Source organism: Vombatus ursinus, unplaced genomic scaffold, assembly GCF_900497805.2.
Source record: "Vombatus ursinus unplaced genomic scaffold, bare-nosed wombat genome assembly UNPS02014789.1, whole genome shotgun sequence".
Classification (NCBI taxonomy): Eukaryota; Metazoa; Chordata; class Mammalia; order Diprotodontia; family Vombatidae; genus Vombatus; species Vombatus ursinus.
Window position 1 is genome coordinate 5,052,993 of NW_020954567.1, and position 20,578 is coordinate 5,073,570.

General features: G+C 43.0%; 1 protein-coding gene across 1 annotated transcript in view; it reads right to left on the bottom strand.

Annotated features, from left to right (window-relative positions):
• Nucleotides 1-19,581, bottom strand: part of FAM78B (family with sequence similarity 78 member B) — a 45,647-nt gene extending 26,066 nt beyond the window's left edge. Inside the window, exon 1 of the mRNA XM_027868380.1 lies at nucleotides 19,319-19,581. Coding sequence (XP_027724181.1) covers nucleotides 19,319-19,581 — 263 coding nt within the window. The remainder of the gene's footprint in view (nucleotides 1-19,318) is intronic.
• Nucleotides 19,582-20,578: the final 997 nt, after the last annotated feature.

Sequence of the window (20,578 nt, forward strand, 5' to 3'; positions counted from 1 at the left end):
CAGCTATTTCTCGTCTCCACAGAATAAAGAGCAATGATATCTACTGCCCCCTTGGATTTGCATTTGCAATCCCCCATGACAGGGAATGAATTCCATCCACATCTCTGCCTGTCAGGATCATTCTCTTCATTCAATCTTGGTTCAATTATCAACTTTGACATGAATCATTCCTTCATTGCTTCAGCAGAAAGCATTCTCTGCTGAACTGGATCAAACTGCGAACGGCTAAATGGTGCCGTGGATAGGGGTGGACTTGGAGTCAGAAGGACCTGAGTTTGAATTCTGCCTCAGAGAACTGTGTGACCTTCAACAAATCATTTAACCTCTCTGCTTCAGTTTCCCCATCTATAAAATAAGGATAATAATAGCCCTTCTCTCTCAGAGTTCTTATGAGGGACAAATGAGACAATATATGCAAAGTGCTTTGTAAACTTTAAAGCACTATAGAAATGCTAATTATTATTACCATTAAATTTTCATAGAATTTTTTTCCTGGGCTCTCTTTTGCTTCCGGCACATTCTGCCTTAGCTGCTTACATATTGGATTTCAGACATTCTCCACCCTGCCTCCATAGTAGAAGTAAGCTCCATAAGAGTGGGGTCACTTTGGCCTTGCTGCTACTTAGTGGTTAAAATGTTTGATGAAGTGGATGGGACAAAACTACATTCAGGGATATAGGTTCATATAACAAAAAAAAAATTCCTTAGAAGTCAAAAGTATCCAACCTTATTTAGAATCATATATTGAGAAAAGACTACAAGAGCTATCTTACATAATCTCTTGGTTTTATGTTTCAGGAAACTGAGATGGGGGGTAGGGTGGGGGGAATGGAGGGTAAGAGGCTTGCCAAAGTTCAGAGAAGTGGGATTTGAAATGAATTTCTCAGACTCCAATGACTCTGTAGTGCTATTTCCTGCCCCCAAGGACAGATGGACATTTTGACAAAAGATCCTACATGTTTTGATTACTCCATGCTCTGAATGTATTAAATCTTTTACCAACTTTCCCACTGGTCTGTTTTTATCTGGGGGAAAAATAGCACCTTTCCAGATTTATTCATTGATCAGCAAAGCTACCTTTTCAAAAAGATTACCAGAGGATTTTAATTGTCTGCTTTCCCCAGCTTTCTCAGTTCAAAGAGGATTCTACCCTTCTCTCCACATCTCTTGATTCCCAAAGGGCAATGGAGGCTGAGACTCATTTTTCAATTCAATCCAGTCCAAGCATTTCTTAAACACCTTTGGTATCAGAAGCACTGTGCTGGCACTGGGGTGGGAGGGGGAGAGGGGTGGGGATACAAATGTGAGTTAGATACAATATCCTTGGACCCAAGGACCTTAAAATGTAGCTGTGAAGTTGAAGAGATCTGCGAACTGAGGCCAGAGTGTGAGAAGGATCATTTATCAATAGGAATGCTAAAAGTCCCTGAGGATGTTGGAAGGAGATTGAGCAGGGAGGAATACTGTGAGCCAGGTGCTGGTCATGAAGGAAGGTGCAAAAGTGTCTTAGAGGTTGGTAGATGACAGCAACAGGACTGGGGAGAGGATGAGTCATTCATCTTAATGGAAACACTTAACAAAGGGGTAAGTGGCAGCGGGTCAGATTTTTGATGGAACTGAGGAGGAGGAGATGGGCTTATGGATAAGTTTCTTGGCCAATTAATTCATTCTCATGGCAACACCCTTTATGTTCCCTGTTTAACACTGGGAAAGGGGTACTGACTTTGAAAAATGTGTCCCTTCCTTCTGAAGAATATTTCTATCAGACTGTGTCATTCTCTATGTTCCCAGAGGAAAAGTGTGTTTTTAAAAAAATCCAATTCTCTGAATTGATTCCCTATAAAAAATGATGTGCACCATCTTAAATAAACCTATCCTTTCTAGAAGCTCAGAAGCTCTTTTTCTTGTTAACTGTGTGACCCTTAGCAAGTCATTTCACTTCCCCATCCTCTGTATTCCCAGGAAGCTTCATATTTCAACTCCTGCCAAATGCAGACAGATAGTCTGCAGTGGGTAAAACACTGGGCCTGGACTCAGGACGACCTGAGTTCAAATCCAGCTTCATATCTTTACTAATTGTGTGACCCTGGGCAAGTCACTTAACAGCTATTTGCCTCAGTTTCTTCTACTGTAAAGTGGGGATAATAATAACACCTCCTTCCTAAGGTTCTTGTGAGGATCAAATGAGATACCTGTAAAGCACTTAGCACAGTACCTGGCACATAGTAGGTGCTTAATAAATACTTGTTTCTTGAAACATTTTCTACATGAGTTTTTTTTTATTCTGATCTCAACTGCTAGTACCCCCTGGAATGACTTTATATTTATTTATGTTTGTTGCAAGATCCTTGGGCAGAAACAACTTCATTTTAATCTTTGTACCTCTAGCTTCCAGCCCTGTACTTGGCATGTAGTAAATGCTTCATAAATGCCTACTGATTGATTCATTTCTTTAAGGTTTATAAAAAACTTTATATACATCAACTTATTAGATCTTCATGACAAGTCTGTGTGAAAGGTAATCCAAGTATATTTTTCTAAATGAGGAACCTGAGTTACAGAGAACGTAAGTGATGTGTCTAAGGACTTACAGCCACTAAGTGGCAAAGTCAGGATTTGAACACACATCTTTTAGTTCCAACCCAGTGCCCAACAGGTAGAAGAAGGCAAGTAGTCCTGGAGAAAGAATTGTGTGGACAGGAAGGAATATCAGTACAAAGGACCTAGGAAGGAAGATGCTATCCACTCCCAGAGGGGGGGAAAAAACCTGATAAATAGAAGTAGGTATAGTATTTTTTTTTTATAAATACACACACATACACATATTTGTGTCTAATGGTAGCCTTCTCTAGGGTGGGGTGCGGAGGGAGGGAGAAAAAAATAAAAAGTGAACAGCAGAGAACAGAAGAAAACTTAGAAGGAAGCACAGAAAAGTAGGGTAGCTTTGAAAATGATGTGTAGTATTTATTACATAGTTTTTCTAAGAAAGTAAACAGTATGAAATGGAAATTCATAGTTTTATATTTAATCTTTTTATGTTGTCCTGTGTACATGGAAATGTTCTCTTTTTTGTCATTTTGTATTTAAGTTCAAAATTAAAAAATTAAAATAAAAAAAAGAAGTTTAGGTTTATTTGGGCATAGGCGAGAAGCTTCCTTACCTTCTATCTCCTCAGGGTAGAGGGGAAAGAATTCTGAATTTGGTTTTAGGAGACTTGGTTTCTAGTCCCTGCACTGACATTTACCTGGTCATGTGACAGTGGACTTAATTCTCTCTAAGCCTCAGTTTTCTCATCTAGCAAATGGGAATAATCCTGTATTACCTTATAACCTCACCACAGTTATGAGCAGTTTGTAAACCTTAAACACTATATACATATGAAACATTATTTCCTCCTTTAAAAGATTAATGAGAAAGTGACCCCATCAAACCTGGTCCTTCTTCTGCAATTCCTTTAGGAGAGAAATGGAAACTAAGAGAGGACAGAGATAATTGCTTGGTGACATCGATCTGTTCTGTCCTCCCTTTCCCCTATGCTTTTGGGGGAGTTTGAGAAACCCAAATAAAAGTGACAACATAGAAAAAAAAAGGCCACACTGCTGCTAGGGAATCCCCTCTGACTCCCCTGCCCCTCCATCTGTTCTCTTACAGAGATCTCTCAGCTGAGTCCAGCCTATCAGGGGAGGGGGCATCTGGCCCCTTCACAATCTGTCATTTGTGACACTGCTTGGATTTCATTTCTGTCATAGCTGCCATAAGCCATTAAACTATCTTTTTTCTTGGGGTGGGCCAGGCCCTAAAGTGCACCATCAGCATTGTGGTAGGGGGTGGGAGCGATGATGGAGAGGGAAGATAGAGTAGCTCTTATTCAGTTCATTTAGGACCTAAATCCCAGTTTTTTTTCTTTGTGCATCTCTGTGCCCCCCCCCCTTCATTTTCCCGATCTCCCTCCCTGCCATTCTATTTCCTGCCATCTGTGACATGGATCTCCTGGGATCAACTCTCCTTTCCTCTAATCACTGCTGACGGACATTGGGAACCCGCATGTCCTTCTCTGCCCCTCCTTCTCTTGGCAACTAGCCAGGGATCTCCGGGGTTGATCTGGGTTGCACTTTGTGTGCTGCTGAGAAGGGCAGCCCTGGCAGCCTGCAGAATCCTGTTGTTAAGTATCACATTTCTCCTCTTGCGCCATTCACCTCTACTCAAATGCTTGGACCCACAACAAATAAATAACAGGAGGGAGAATTTCACATATTTTTCAAAGGCCAGTCAGAGCCATGATCACCAACTATAGTCATATGGCTACTGTCTTGGGAGCTTCAAAAAGTTGTCAACATTCACTGGATATGGTAAGTATTAGCCAAAGACTGCTGTCATCTCCTGGCACCCTAAGCCCTTTTTTCATAGGGAGATAGCTCATTGGCAAACAGGCAAATTCACAGGGCTTATGTCTTAATAGATAGGGTTGTGGTTGATACAAACTAATACCCAAACCTCCTCTTTATTTCTCTACTCCCCTCCTCCCTCCCCCAGCATACCAGATCATATCAGAAACCTAGGTTCTAAAATGTACCTAGGAAAAAGGTAGATGGACCTTGGGAAGCCTTCAGTCTTTTAGAAGTGCCCATTTTGGGGGAGGGGGGAGGGAGAATAGTTTAGTCTTTTCTCAATCTAGGCTGTGGAAATGACAATAATAAAAGCAGCAACATTTACATATTCCAGTTAAAGTTTCCTTACAAAGTGGTTTACTCATGACAACCCTGTGAGAGACATAGCACAAGTATTACTGTTCCCATTTTACAGATGAGAAAAATGAGACTCAGAAGGCTAGTGACTTGTTCAAAATCACACAGCTGCTAATTGTCTAATCCTGACCCTATTCAACTGACACCTAACACAGTACTCTTTCCATTGCCCCACACTCCTGGGGACAGGGTGGGGGAGGGGAGCAGGGCATCACACTGAGAATTTTACTTGATCACTTAGACTTGACAGGGAAGTGCTCAGCTAGTTCACCTTGGATGGGGGTACCCGATTAGGTTACACAGGTAATTATTTATAAGTAACACACATACCCATAGCCCCTTGCTCTCAGAAACAGAATCCTATTTCATAAGTCACCTAGGAGGCAGCTTTAGTGGGATTATCTCCTCTGGGAAAAGAACTGAGCTGCAGCAGAGGCTAAATTCACCCACCCAGCAGGCAGCATTTCTATAGGAGAGAAAGGAACCCCAGACATGAGCTCTTGAACATTATCAAGGATATCTTGACAGAAGAAATATTGCCTTGTGTCTTTTACATTAATAATAATGGTGGCAACAATGATGGGGGCTCATGATTTGCTATCAGCCATTTTCCAGCAGTGCTGACGTATTGATACAAAGCCATTTTTGCCATCTCAACCAATCCTTTCAGTGGTTAAGAGCACACACTTGTGAGACAGGTGGTCAGCACTGGGGGCAGATGGAGGCCAAGAGAATAGAGCAAAGCTAAGTAGCCTAGCTGGGGACTGATCCCATAAACATGCCTTCATTACCAGGGTAGGTTGATCATCTCAGCTACCCAGACAAGCCGCAGTAGAGAAAGCCAAAAACCAGTCATTTCCACATCACTTTGTTCCATGGTTTACTCCGTGATTTGAGTAGGATCAGAGTCCTGGCATTCATCCCCAGACCCCCCTAGGACTTCCTTAGGCGGTGCAGGATGGAGGAGATCACTCTAGGCTGGCAGTTAAGAGGCCTGGGGTTCTGCCCTGTCTCTTCCACTAATTCTCTGTGTGATCTTCAACAAGTTATTCTCTTAGCCAGAACCTTAGTTTCCATATCTGCTAGACAGGGATGATGCTTTGTACTATCTCACAAGGTTGCTAAGAGAATGAAATTTGATAGCATATGGAAAGTACTTTGTAAATTCTAAAGCATTATAAAATTCATGATAATAATAATTTCTGCACAAAAGCATTGTTCTTACGCCACAATGTGGTATGGAGATGACCCTGGGTTATCTCTGGCAACTTCTACAGAGCTGTAAAGACATTGGCAATGCACCCAGGAGTGGATTGCTGATCAGGATCTCTTTGTCTGTTAGTCTTCTAAGGACCAACCTAATTCAGTTTAGAGGGGTTTGACACCAGGAGGCCAGGCACCAGATGGCATGTTCTTCTGGCCACAGCAATGCATAAAGCAATCTTATAAGGCATGGAAGGAGTACCTACATGGATAAACTCATTGATCCTTGACCTAGTATTATTTCTACTAACTACATTTCTCAGGTCCAGTTTTGTGGGTCTAACATTTTTGGAAGCTCTAGTCTCAGCAGTATCTAGCAGCCATTATGTGTTCTCATTGCTATTGGGACAGGGAAGAGAGATAGAAAGGGAAAATGAAAGCAAGGTTCCTGCTTTCAAGGACCTAATAATCCTTCTGCTCCCCATGCCTCTGGGTAGGCCCCATAACGGTAGGGAGCCATTTAAGCCTGAGTGTTCCTGGCAGCTAATCATGCTTTTGACATTTCTTGTGTTGCCAAGCCCTTTGCCTTCACCACTCAATCCCCAAAGCCATGCCCTCCTTTGACCTGCGTATTCCTCCCCAGCCCCAAAGCCCCAGCTGATTGAGGATGGCCAATGTATTGCCTCGAATTAACCAGAGCTCTGACAGCCTCTTGAGTGCTACAGCAGCAGACACACACTAGGCAGTTCTGAAAGGTCAGGCCATGGGAGATGGAGAACACCAGAAGCTTTCCAGTCTTCGCCTTTCACACAACACCCCCACACCCCTCAATCATGTGCCATTAGAGAACAACTACATCATTGATTTATTTTTAAACATCTGGCAGCAAGTGTCCACGTCCATTTCAACACTCTTGTCAGTCCCCTCCCATCTCTCACAATCAGATGCCACAGGTGATACTCTTAATTTCTACTCCTGGTAATGGATTCTGAAGCTCACACACCCTTATCCAGGGCATACACTTGTGAGACAGGTGGTCAGCACTGAGGGAAGATGGAGGCCTAGAGAACAGAGCAAAGCTAAGTAGCCCAGCTGGGGACTGATCCCATAACCATGCCTTCATTAACAGGATAGGCTGATCATCTCAGCTACCTAGACCAGCCACAGTAGAGAAAGCTAAAACCCAGTCATTTCCACATCACTTTGTTCCTTGGTTTCCTCCATTATTTGAGTAGGATCAGAGTCCTGGCATTCATCCCCAGACTCCCCTAGGACTTCCTTAGGCAGTGCAGAATGGAGGAGATCACTCTAGGCTGGCAGTTAAGAGGCCTGGGGTTCTGTCCTGTCTCTTCCACTAATTCTCTGTGTAACTGTCAACAAGAAACATTCCCTTCATGGTGTGGTAGACACACCCTTACTGTTGTTCCCTCCATTCTCTAACTCTTGGCTCTGTTATTTACCACCTGTGTCAAGTTGAGTGAGTCTCACAACTTCTCTAGGCCTCAGTTACTTCATCCCTTGTACCAGTCCCAAATTTCATGTCTCCTTTTGCACTTTGCGTCTGTACTGAGCAATAAGCACTTTTTGGTAGAAAGCCTTCTGGACTGAGTCTGGAGACCTGAGTTCTGGTTCTAGGCTCTAGGATAGAGTACTGGACCTGGAGTCAAGAAGATCTGAGCTCAAATCCAACCTCAGACACTTACTAGACTGTGTGACCCCGGGCAAGTTACTTCACCTCTCTTTGCCTCAGTTTCCTCAACTATCATGATCATATGGGGGATCATAATAGCACCTACCTCCCTGGGTTGTTGTGAGGATGAAATGAAATAATATTTGTAAAGTGCTTAGCGAAGTGCCTGGCACGAAGTAGGTGGCACATAAAGGCTTATTACTCTTTTCTTCCCTTCTAGTCTTGCCAGAGACTTACTGTGTGACCTTAGGAAAATCACTTAATTTCCCTTGGCTTTGGGATAATGACCTTACAGGGTTATTGTGAGGATAAAGGAGATGATAAATGGAAAACACTTTGAAGATTATAGCTGACTGAGGATGGCCAATAAGAAGGCAGCCTGGTATAGTGGATAGAATGCTAGACTCACAGTTAGTTGTAACGGACCTGGATTCAAATTCTGACGCTGACATTTACTGGCTGGGTGATCCTGCTGAATCGCTTCACTTCTGGGTTGTTATCTGCCCTGGTGGGGGAACCTTCCACACTTATAAAAGCACAGATCTTTTAAAATATTTTTAATTTTTACAGAGAAAAGGCATGATTATCTCCTTATCAAATTTGTAAAGCACTTAGCACAGTGCTTGGCATATAGTAGGTGCTTCTTAAATACTTATTTCCTTCCTTGCTTCCTCCCTTCCTCTCTCTTCTTCTTCCTTTCCTTCATTCCCATTGTACACTACCTCGTCTCATGGAAATTAGTCTGACCTCACTGATTAGATAGTACGGGGGAGGAGAAGAGATGGTGTCCTATTTCTCAAGTGTTAGATGCACCTAGCACAGATCTAGGCACATAGTAGGTAATTAGTGATGACTTACTAATTACTTGAGGCAGCCTGATATAATGGAAAAAGCTTTGGTTGACATAGAGGAGTGAGGTTTAGTTTCGAATCCTGTCTCTAATACTTAAGTGACTCTTGGACCATGGGGGCAAATCACTTTAACCTGTGGGCCTCAGTTTCATCAACTGTAAAATAAGGATAGCGATACCTGTAATACATAGTATGCCTGGTGGTTATGAGAGGCTTAAATGAGATATTAATTGTAAAGTGCCTGATAAGCAAACCTCGAAGCATTTAAGATTTAAAACTGCACTAAGACTTTCAGAACACCCTGTAAAAATATCAGCTATGATAGATGGATCAAGCACATTAAAGAATTCTTTTTGATGGAATATACTTAGGAGGAAAATATTCCTAATATCACCCTCATCTCCATCTGATGTAAGACATATAAGGAAGAAGAAGAACAGGCCGAGATTACAAACATCTTGCCTCTTAACTAAGTGTTATCATGGACTGCAGTCCTCAGCAGAGAAGCTGACCCAGGTCCTGTAGATTGTCCTTGGGAATGCAGAACTTCCTGTAGTCCTCAACAGATGTAGTAGTGTTATTTTTAGGAGAGAAAGTAGATCTCATACTCCCCTCCTTTTCAAATGAGCAGAAACTAGACCAGGTCTTGGGCAGCTCTCCCCTCCCCTCTAGATTCCCTGACAGCAAGGAGGAGATGCCAAGAGCAGGCATGGCTGAAGGGCCTGGAGTCTCCCTCCTTAAGTAGAAAGCTGCTCTGTCTGCCCCGTAGATTCTCCCTGCCAACAGATGAAAACATTCGGGATGTCGAGTTAATTCAATCCTTCTCTTCAGGGAAGCTACAAAATAGACCCAACTTTTGTAAGCCAGATGCAGTCTCCTTCAATCCCAAGTTGCTCCTTTCCAGGAATGAAAGGTTGAAAAGGCCCAAATAGGGGAAGCTAGGTGGCGCAGTGGATAGAGCTCTGGCCTTGGAGTCAAGACCTGGGTTCAAATTTGGCCTCAGACACTTGACACTTACTAGCTGTGTGACCCTGGGCAAGTCACTTAACCCCAATTGTCTAAGCAAAAAACAAACCAACAAATAAACAACAACAACAACAACAACAACAAAAAAACCCGAAAAGACCCGAATAGTCTTCAGGGTCAGTAGGAATAGTGGAGGAAATCCCCTAGGAGAGGTGACCAAAAGGGAGTGGTATGGGTCTTGAAGGAATCAAGGAAAGATTTCAAGGGCTGGGAGAGAAGAGTTCCACTCCACCAATGAGAGGAGAGGAGGATCTCTCCTCACCTCCTACTTCAGCTCAAAATAGTGATCCTTTGAGGGGGTGGGGGATGGGAGGTACGCACCCAAATATCACACTCCCGCCAACAAGTAGTAGAGATTGAAATCATGGGGCGCTTGGTTCTGTATATCATTTGGACCTGATATTCAACCTCCCTGGAAGAGTCAGCATAGTCCTGTTTCTTGTTATATTGACTTGGACCAGAATATATATATATATATATACACATATATAATACATAATATATTATATATAATATAATTATATATTTATATAATTATATTATGTATAATATAATATAATTATATATAATAATGTATAATATATCATATATATAAAAATATATGTATATATAATACTTGGACCAGACAATTTTCCTCATTTTTTTTTCTGGAGGCAAGAGGATTAGGGATCATTTCTATTTCACTCTCAGGGAAATGAGTTTCGCAGCTCCTCAAAGGAAGTCTACCCCCCTCCTCCTCATTCTAGAATCTTAACAATTGATAGAGACTTTGGGCGTTATATATAGTCCAACCCTTAACCAAAGCATGAATCTCTCTCTACAGCATCTCTTGCAAGTAAGCATTCAGACTCTTCTTACATACGTCCAGTCATGGGAAACTCACTACCATAAAACAACCCAGCCCTTTCCATTTGGGGACAACTCAAATAGTTAAGGAAGCTTTTCTTTCAGAAATCTCTCTTTGCATTCCCCAGAATGTACTAAGTTTGCCATTCCTGCTGCTACAAAGCTATCTCCCTCCTTGACTAGGGACTAGCTCCTAATCTCTTAGTAGAAGGGATTTTAAATGTTTCAAGGACATAACCTAGTGACCTCACTCACTGGTTAAAAATACACTCACCACTGGTAATGGAGAAATGAGGATAGAATGTTGTTAATTGTTTGGCACAGAAAATATGCACTAAACAAGTAATTTAGAGGGCATAACTGCCTAATGGTGGCTCAGTGGTTAGAGCACTGGGCCTGGAGTCAAGAAGAACTGAGTTCAAATTCAGCCTTAGATACTTCATAGCTGTGTTACCCTGAACAGATCACCTAACCTCTGCATGCCTCAGTTTCCTTAACTGTAAAATGGGAGTAATAAGTAATGTCCCAGGATTGTTGTTAGGATCAAATGAGATATTTGTCAGGCATTTAACACAGTACTTACCACATAGGCACTGTATAAATGTTTATTCCCTTTCTTTACCTTTAGGAGAGGGACTGGGGCAGGTAGGTGGCATGGAGGATAGGGTGCTGGGTCTAGAGTCAGGAAGACTCATATTTCTGAGTTCAAATCCAGCCTCAGACATTTACTAGCTAGGTGATCCTGGGCAAGTCACTTAACCCTGTTTGTTTCAGTTTCCTCATCTGCAAAATGGGCTGGAGAAGGAAACGGCAAACACTCCAGTATCTTTGCCAAGAAAATTCCAAATGGGGTCACAAAGAGTTGGATATGCCTGAAAATGACTGGGCAAAGGAGAATGACAACCTTTCTCTTTTTGTTCCTCTTCCTCCAATACTCCCAAGCAAACCTGAAGCTTTGGGTTAGTGAATTTTAAAAATAATCAGCATGTTATTTACCATGGGGGGTAGCGGGAGGGGGAAACTATAGATGATGGAGCCTGGTGTTTTGTCTATCAAAGTGCAGTAAAAACCAAGTGTGAGGCAGCAGAGCCACTTAGGCCAGCCCAGCCTCTGCAGTAGAAAAAGTGCTCAAAAGGATGAGCATGGAGCCACTGTCCTTACTCTTCTCAAGAGGAACGTACAGTGATAAGCTCATGAATCACTGGGTAACCTTCCCCAGCCCTGTAGCTCTTACAAACCCAGTGCACATAAGTATACCTTTTTGTATCTGGTAGAACTTTTTCTATCAGTGTCAGGGGCAGCTGAAATGGAGTAGAGGGGAGGGGAAAATGGTGTTGGAGAGAAATTGGCTATGTAATGACCTACTTAGGGGCCTCCAGACACTGCTGACTAAACCCTGCAAGTGGTACATGCAGGACCAGATCCAGGCCTCTGACTGCATGGAGTGACCTGCCAGGCTTTCCTGCCTGTTCATGCTAGGATGATGAGAGTGGATGATGAGCCACCTACTTCAGCCCAAACAAGCTACTCACATGGGCTGCCATGGCTCTGCTCCCCCCCCCCACCCCCGTTACACATACCCTTCCTGGTACCTTTAATCTTCTGAATTCTCTCCAAATATTCTTCCTGAGATCAGGCCAGTTGCTTCCCTACCCTGTAACATGATGCCTCTGCAGACACAGGCCTGAATCCTTTAGTTTTTGTTGTTGTTTTTGTTACTATCTTGGAAAATTACAGATAATTTCTTGTGTGCTATTCCACAACATTCCTTCAATTCAATTCAAACATTTTTATTAAGTACCCACTATGTTCAGAGCACTTTGATAGGCCTGGAGGAGATATCAAGTTTATATTAAATGTATCCCATACCCTCATGGAGCTTCTGGTCTAGTGGTCCATGGGAATGAGTCCGGTCATTGTGTTTTGGAATACCGGTCACCCTGACCTTCAGAGAGTCCCATTTCAATTCTCAATTCATTTTCTTTGCTTGTCCATTTGTCTAATCTCTTTCATATGCACTGACACGCATTAATACTTTATCTCCAGCGAGCTCAAAGTGTCATTGCCCTTGGGAATCAGACCACTGGGGTTCCAGATCCAGCTGATGCTTTCTAGCTATGCACCTTGAGCCTCTCTCTCAGCTTCTGTTTCCTCCTCAATACAAGGCAGCTAGCAGTGTTACCTTATGTTCCCGCACAGGGTTATTAAAAGGATGAAATAAGATGATGCTTGTGAAAAAGCCTAAAAAGGTTGAAGTGTGAGTAAAGAAGATGGATAAGATGAAGATCTAATCCTCCTCATTGCCCCCTACACCCCCTTGGAGAAGTGAGGATGATCAGAGGCCAAGGGGTTAGGCTTTTGCCCAAGGACAATTAATGCACAACTATTCTGGCTTCCTATAGAATGTCCTTCTCCCAAGATAATTTGTTTACCTACACCTGTACTCAACTTACAGCCGCCTCCAAAACTGTGCATGTTATGAGGGAGTTCTCAATCTTTTCCAGAGGAGGAGTTACTCCCAATATTCCCTTAGGATCCAAGATCTGTGTGTTCAGTGGTCAGAGGTGGAGTTGGGGTAGAAGAGTCCTACAAATCACCAAGCTTTGTGACCAACAAGCAAATCCAGATTTCCTCATTGGAAAACCTTGCTCTAGCTAATAGAATTCTCAGCCCCTTTACACTGCTGAACTAACACCTTCATAAGACACACAGATGAATGATGAGCACATAGAACAACCAAGCATATTTAAAGCTAAGTCAGACAGGTAGGCAGTCTGAGCATAGGGATAAACCTCAGGGCTGTTGTTTTGAATGAAAGCTTTCTATACTGCAGCAGGGCATACAAGTACTGGTTTGAGCAGCCTCCTTTACTGTTCTTTAAAAACAGGATCTGGCCCATAATCAAAGTGTTAGGGATGAAAGTCATATGACTAAGTCAATCCACTTGTCATTTCCAGTAAAACATCTCTCTTGAGAGAGTCCCAGACAGACCCACCTAAGACAGAATGCTACCCAAGAGCAGATCAGGTTATAGGACAGCTTCTAGATAGGGAGTCACCAAATTACATTTACTGAGATCCCACTAAGGAAAACGGGATCAGTTCTGAGCCTCCAAAGTAAACAACCCAGTGGATGGTATCTCACAAGGAAATATATGTTTGAAAATAGAACAAAAATGGGAAGCTTGGAGCAGATGGTTTTTATGGTCCGTTTGAGCTCTAAATCTATAACCTCTGACAACTAAAGTTGACCACACAGAGTATCCAAAGGGTGGCTGGAGTATCCAGAGTTACTCTAGAAAAACTTCATGCTTCCACTTGCTTCCTGTGACCTGGGGCAAATGACTTAACCTCTCTAGATTTCAGTTTCTTCATCCATAAAACAAGAAGGTTACACTAGATGGTCTCTCCCAGCTTTAAAATCCATGATGTAAGGGGAGCAAGTTTTGAAGGAGAAGAGAGATTTTTTTCCCCTAAGAATTAGGTTTTTGGTATTCTAGGCAGGAGAAATGACATATACAAAGTTTTGGAGGTGGGAAGAAGTTGGGCACAGGCATAGGCAAACAAGTTATCTTGAAAGGAGTAGAGAGCAAGAGTGAGGGTATATGTAACCAGGGAAGACTTAAGCATAGATCTTGCCTCTAGCAGGAGAAGTGGGGAGGTAGGTTCAATTTAATTAGCTTTCAAAGTCCCATTAAGCCCCCAAATTTTCTAAATTGCCAGATGTTCTAACAGAGTGGTGAAATCCTAAGTACTCACTCTACCTTCATGCCCTCGTTAAGATGATTTTAAAACTCTCTAGGCCATGCAGCTCATCCCTACTCCAACTCTAGTCAGTGATTTGCAGTTAGATTTTGCTTAGACAAGTCCACATCATGGAATACGAGGCCTAAAAGAACTGAGATTAATCAGAAGATTGGAGACACAGAGATAATCCAGGATTTTTTACTTTCCTCCTACCTTAACACAGGGTTATATCATAGCCATCCCTGTTTTATGAGTTTTAAAATATCATTTGGAAAGAACATTCCACAATCTCTGTGATGACCTACCCTGGCCTTTAAACCAAGGGTTCTTCTTTGATGTATTATGGACCCCTTTGGCAATCTGGTGAAACCTATAAGCCCCTTCTTAGAATAATGTGTTTAAATACATACAATAAAATAATAGGATTACAAAAGAAATGAATTATATTGGAAGACAGTTATCAAAATAATAGAAAAATGAATTTGTCGACCCCAAGGTTAAGAACTCCTGATTTAAACCCACTTCACCCAAAAGCTCTTGTCTCTTATCTATGTCTTAATTCTATGACTCTATACTTATAATTATATCCTATATCTTACCCTATGACTACCCTTTTCTTCTTGGGAGTGGGTATGACAGACATTTACTTGCATTGTTTTACAGCAGCAACCCTTCTTATATTTGTAATCTTATTAGGGAAGTCACTGCTCAGCCTTCTCTCTTCCTGGTTGAATCACCATAAGACCTCTACAATCTGGCACCAACCAACTTTCAAACTTTATCTCCCTCAACTCTCTATGTGAATCTCCATTCCAGGCCACTCAGTCTCTCTCTTCTCTCTCCACCAGTAAACAAAACAAAACAAAAACCTGTACATTTCTGCCTCAACACTTTTACATGTTCTATTTTCTTCACTAAGAATACCATCACTCTTTTTCTTCAGTGCTCTTACTTTTACATATCTTTCAAGTCATGGATCAAACCTCACCTCCTCTACGAGCCTTTCTTGATCATTCTATTCTAGTGAATTTCTCTGCCCTGAATGCCAATAGCATTTATAGCCTGTACTATCTATAGGTCTCATCATATTTTACATGGGATTTTTAAGAGTTGGAAGGGATCTCAGAAGCTATTTAGTCCCTTTGTACCAGAAAAAGTGTCCCCTCTATAACTATGTAGCAACCAAATAATCATTTTGCCTTTCTTTGTTTCAAGACCTTGAACCCACTACTTCATAAAGTGGCCAATTCTACATTTGGATAGCTCTGATTGTTAGCAAAGACTTCCTTACATATTTCTACACATTTTTACACATTTTTAACCCTTGTTCTTACTTTCTTCTGCCCTCAGAAGCCAAGGAGAATATAAAATCTTTCTTCTACATGACAGCCCTTCAAATACTCAAATACTTGTAGATAGGCAACATGTCTTCCATTAGTCTTCTCTTCCTTGGGCTTAACATCCCCACTTCCTTCAACCAATCCCCACATGCCATGAACATAAGGCCCTGATCACCTCCCTCTGAACATCCTTGAGTTTATCAATATTCTTCCTAAAATGTAGCGACCAGAACTAGACACAATACCTACATGTGTTATAAGCAAGGAAGATAGCAGCAGAATTACCAGCTCCTCATTCCTGGATACTCTAGCTCTCTTAATGTTTTATCTCCTAATTATCTTTTCATATGTGTATGTCATCTCTCCAACTAGATTGTAAGCTTTTAGATGCTAAGAGCTACATCTTACACTGATTTATATACCCTACATTGACTGCGCCCTGCACACACTTGGTACTCAAACATTTGTTGGCTGATTGAAAGGTCCTGTAACCTTTCTTCCTCTGGAGAATATTTTATGGCAGCTTATTTAAATCTGAATTAATAGTAATCAGAGAGGGCTAAATTGCAAATTAAAAAGAAGGACTCTACCACTCCCAAAAACAGAAGGTTAGATATGGAAAATAAACAAGTATTACTCTCATTCAGTTCAAATACCTCTCCTAGAAACTTTCATGTTCAAGAATGCTGAAATTCACTTCAATCCTTGAATATTAAATCACTTGCTTTTTCTTCCACTACATAGATAGAGCTTTCTTGAAATTTTGGCTGTGAAATATTCCCCTGGTGGAAGATGTGCTTAGACAAAGTTCTTTTTTTATCATCCTTGAAAAGCAGTTTCCCAGCTTAAATCCTCTTTTACTGTATCATGCTTAATATAACACAAATATCATTCAGGGCTTAAAAATCTGCCTGTGGGGTTTTCCCCATGGGATAGAGCTGGCTAACATGGACCTAACAGGGAATAGATGCTAGTGAGTTTCATGCATTGTCAATTACCATTTCATTGTTTCTTTTTACACAGAAAAGTCTCCAGTGACACAAAGTTTTCTGGTGACAAGTAAACCTATGCATTTGTGTTATAGGTCTCATATCCACAGTGCGCTTAGATTTAAAAAGAGGCATTAAAAGTAAGGCAAATCACTTAACTGTGTGTTTTCAGAAGGGTCTTTAAGAAAGTAAACTGACAGAAAAAGAAGAAACAATTTTATAAGCCATGAATTCATTTTACAATTTCCTGTGAAGTGCTTTTGAGTCCCACGTCAATCTCAAAGCAGATCAGAAATCTTAATATACAAGTGATTTTAAAAAGTACCAATAACAAAAACAACAACACAACAATGATAACAACATGCCTAATTCCCTTCTAGACAAAAACAAGAATTCAATGCAAAAGGTTCAGGGAACATGTGTCTGATGGAGGCCATAGTATGCTTAGGTCTATCATGCTTATCTGAATGTTACTCTAGAGTAGAATTGGTGTCTCTTGGTTTCAAGTAAATTTAACTTCTCCAACCTCTGTTTAAATTTGCTCCTCCTCAAGAGAAATATATGCATATATGCACATACATGTATGTGCACATATACATGCATGTACATATGTACACATAGATGAACATATACCATTCTTTATTTTTGAGAAGTCAATAAAATATAAAGGCCAGTCACAAGTTATTTGAGGAAAATAAACTGTAGGCAGACTATATCATAAAAGTCTCTCTGGAATGAAAGGGATTGGTACAGTCTTTATGAGAGTAGAGCTGGTCTTTCATTAGTTCTCTATGTTATTTTCTACAAAATTCCTATTTATTCTACAAATTATATATACAAGGAGTCCCCATAGATTCATCCAATTCAAGAACCAGCAAAAACAAAGGAGCAAGGTTATCCACTCTGCTATCACAGCCCTGAGCTCACCGGGCCCCTGCCCAATCTTCAGCTTGCTCTAACTGGATTGAAAATAACAGATTTCTAAAAGCAGTTTTAAGAGACACATGCACTCAGACAAACCATTCCTTTTGAGGGTGTGTGTATGTTTAAGTGGCATGATTCACCCAAAATAATAAGCCCCCGATTTCTCACAGCCCAGCTGCCTGCTGGATAGAAGAGGATACAGTGCCCAGAGAAATGGAGGAAACTGAGCATGTACAAGATAAACCAGTCGTCTCAAGTGTCATGTTTTGCTGGTTGAGCAATATAAGAAGAAGAAAAAAAAGACAAAAGCTTTGGAAAACAACACAAAACAAAAACCTTACATCAAAATCTTTTTTTTTTTTTTTTTAGAAAAGTCTGTAATTAGGAGTGCTGGTATTCAGCTGGAGGATTTGGTATAGAACCCAACTCTGTGACTTACTACCTCTGTGACCTTGAGCAATTCATTTCATTTTGGAGGGGTCTCAGTTTCCTCATCTGTAAAATGAGGGGATTGGACTAGAAGACCTCAAAGCTTCCTACCTGATCTAAATCCTGTAATCCCTATGATCTTTAAATGAACAAAAGGGATCCAAAATATTTCTTTTAAAGTATCGTGACTTTTTAAACTGAGTCTTTCCTCTCCCTTTCCTTTATTGATACCTTGAGATTACTGTAGCTTACTAAATGTTTCCTCTTAAGAAAATGACTTGTAAATGAAGCTCAGTTTGGGGGGGGGGTTCCCTAAAGACTTCTAGATAATAACCATGCTTCACAGATGTTGCTTTTATTAATTTAATCGTAGATACAATGCAGCCAAAACATTTTAACCAGTGTATCTGCCACCTACTCAGAGCCCTGATTCTGAAAGAAGTGTTCTGGGAAAAGGGGGTGGGGTGGAGAAATGAGAAAGTAATTCAAAAAACCAAAAGAACACCTCCTTCTTGACTCCCCAAGCAGCTGAGAAGGTTCGGAGTTACTCTAAGCTACTGAAAACCCTAAGCAGTCGAGCTAGGGCCAGGGACGAGGTAAAGCGAAGTGCTGAATGAAGTTGGACAGCTCCTGGCTTCCTCGGAAAAGTGGTTTCGGGAGCTAGGTTTTTGGGAAACACTTTCTGGAAGAAATAATGCAAGTTTTGAAGAGAAACAGAAGTCACTCCACCCCACTCACGACAGACAAAAGGACCAACCATTTCTCTCACTGAGAAAAAAACAAATAAACAATCCTCTACTGTGTTAGTTCCCTCCTGAGAATCCTCAGTCCCAAACTCGTTTCCTCCACTGTACAGCACTTTGTCCGGTACTACTTATTACTATTATGAGCCTGAGGAAAATGCAATTCTGTCAAATACACCAAAGGAAAACCTTCTAGTCTCCCTAATCTTCGGTATCTAGGACTCAAGTTCAGTCGTTAAGGGCAGAGGCAGAAACATCAAGTTCCCATCTTGAAGACTAATCACTTGCTCTTATAGCTCCAAATTACAAAACACAGAGAATCATAACCTCATTCCTCCTTCTGTCGAATTTTGTACTGAGAGGTCAAGTATTTAATGTTTTAGACACCTCTTTCCCCCACCACTTTCTGCATTAGTTCCAAATGATTCAGAGAAGAAACGAGAGCTAACCCCCGCAAAGAATGGTAACCGCGTTTCAAACAAGCCCGCCAGGGCAACACGAAAGCGCTTCTCTCTTTTTCTGACCCCGCCTTCCCCTTTCCCTTCTGTTCTGCACGATTTCACTTGGTTTTACGTGTTTTAAAAAATAATAAAATGCCTCTCTGATCCTCCCTACACACCCTGTCACTGAAACAAAAGCAGAGGAACGAGGGAGGTGCGGAGAGGAGGTGACAGGGAGGGTTAGAAAGAGAATAGAGAGAGAGAGAGAGAGAGAGAGAGAGAGAGAGAGAGAGAGAGAGAATTTTGTTAGTAATTTTCTCTCTCTCTCCTTTTTATGTTCGCTTACATGCCCAGGTCGCCGTACGTGTTGAAGAACTCCATCTGGTTGCAGGCTTGAATCCAGCCTACTACCCAGGTCTCGTTGCGGGGGATGGGGGGCATGACCACCCGGGCGGAGGCTTTGAAGTAAGGTGTCTTGTACCGCAAGACGATGGGCGAGCTTTCCTCGATGAGCGTGGGGCACTGGTCGATGGTGGCGCAAACATCGTATACCACGATGTTCTCCCGCCGGATCCGCGCCTTGCAGGTGATGCTCTGGATACAGCCCATCCTGCTACCCAGTGCCGGCACCAGCCCCGGCGCGGCGTAGCGCGGGGCAGCGCTGGGGCCGGGGCAGGCACTGGGGGGAACCCGTCACGCTGGCATGCTAACTCCCACCCACCCTCCCCCTCCCCCCCAGCCCGCCCACCCACAGCCCGAATTGCACCCCTCTCCAAGCCGGGCACAGCGTCTCCCCGCCAGCTGATCAGCGCACGAGGAGGAGGAAGCAGCCGCCGCCGCCGCCCGGCATCCTATAGGGAAGCCCTGCCCCTCCTCCCTCCTCCCCCTCTTGATGCTGCTGCTCCTGCTGCGGGGTCCGAGCTGCCTGGACTCCCGCCCCCTCCCACACCGCCCTTCTCCTCCTCTTTCTCCTCCTCCTTCTCCTCCCGGGCTGGGCGCGGGGAGGACTAGCTCCTCCGAGGAGCCTGGCGCCCCTGCCGGCTTCAGCACCTTGGCCGCGGGCCGGGAGGGGTAGGAAGAGGCGTGGAGCTGAGTTGTGCCCTCCCCTGGCCGGAGACCCCCGCCCCTCGAAAGAGAGGAGGCAGCGGCTGCGGCGGCGGCGGCGGCGGCGGCGGCCGTGGTAGCAGCGGTATGAAGCCGGGGGTAGGGCGGCGGCGGCGGCGGCGGCGGCGGCGGCTGCAGCAGCAGCGCCCGATACGCTTCCTCAGCAGCAGCCGCAGCCGCCGCTGCCTCCACCTCTGCACCGCTGCTGCCCCCCATGTGCAATGAAGGCACTCAGCAGCAGCCAGAGAGAGAGAGAAGGGGCTGGAAGGAGCGGTGTTCGGGGCTGGCGCCCCTTTGCAACTGTGCCGCTCTGGTCATCACACTCCAGCTGGTGCTAACCCGGCCCAGGAAACGCTACTGGGAAAGAGATGGGGCTGGGGGCGGGCGTATGCGTGTGTGGTGGGGGAGGGGTGTGTGTGTGTGTGTGTGTGCGTGTGTATGTATACAGGGGAAGATATGTGTGCGGGTGTGCATGTGTGTGGTGTTGTATGCGGTGTGCGGG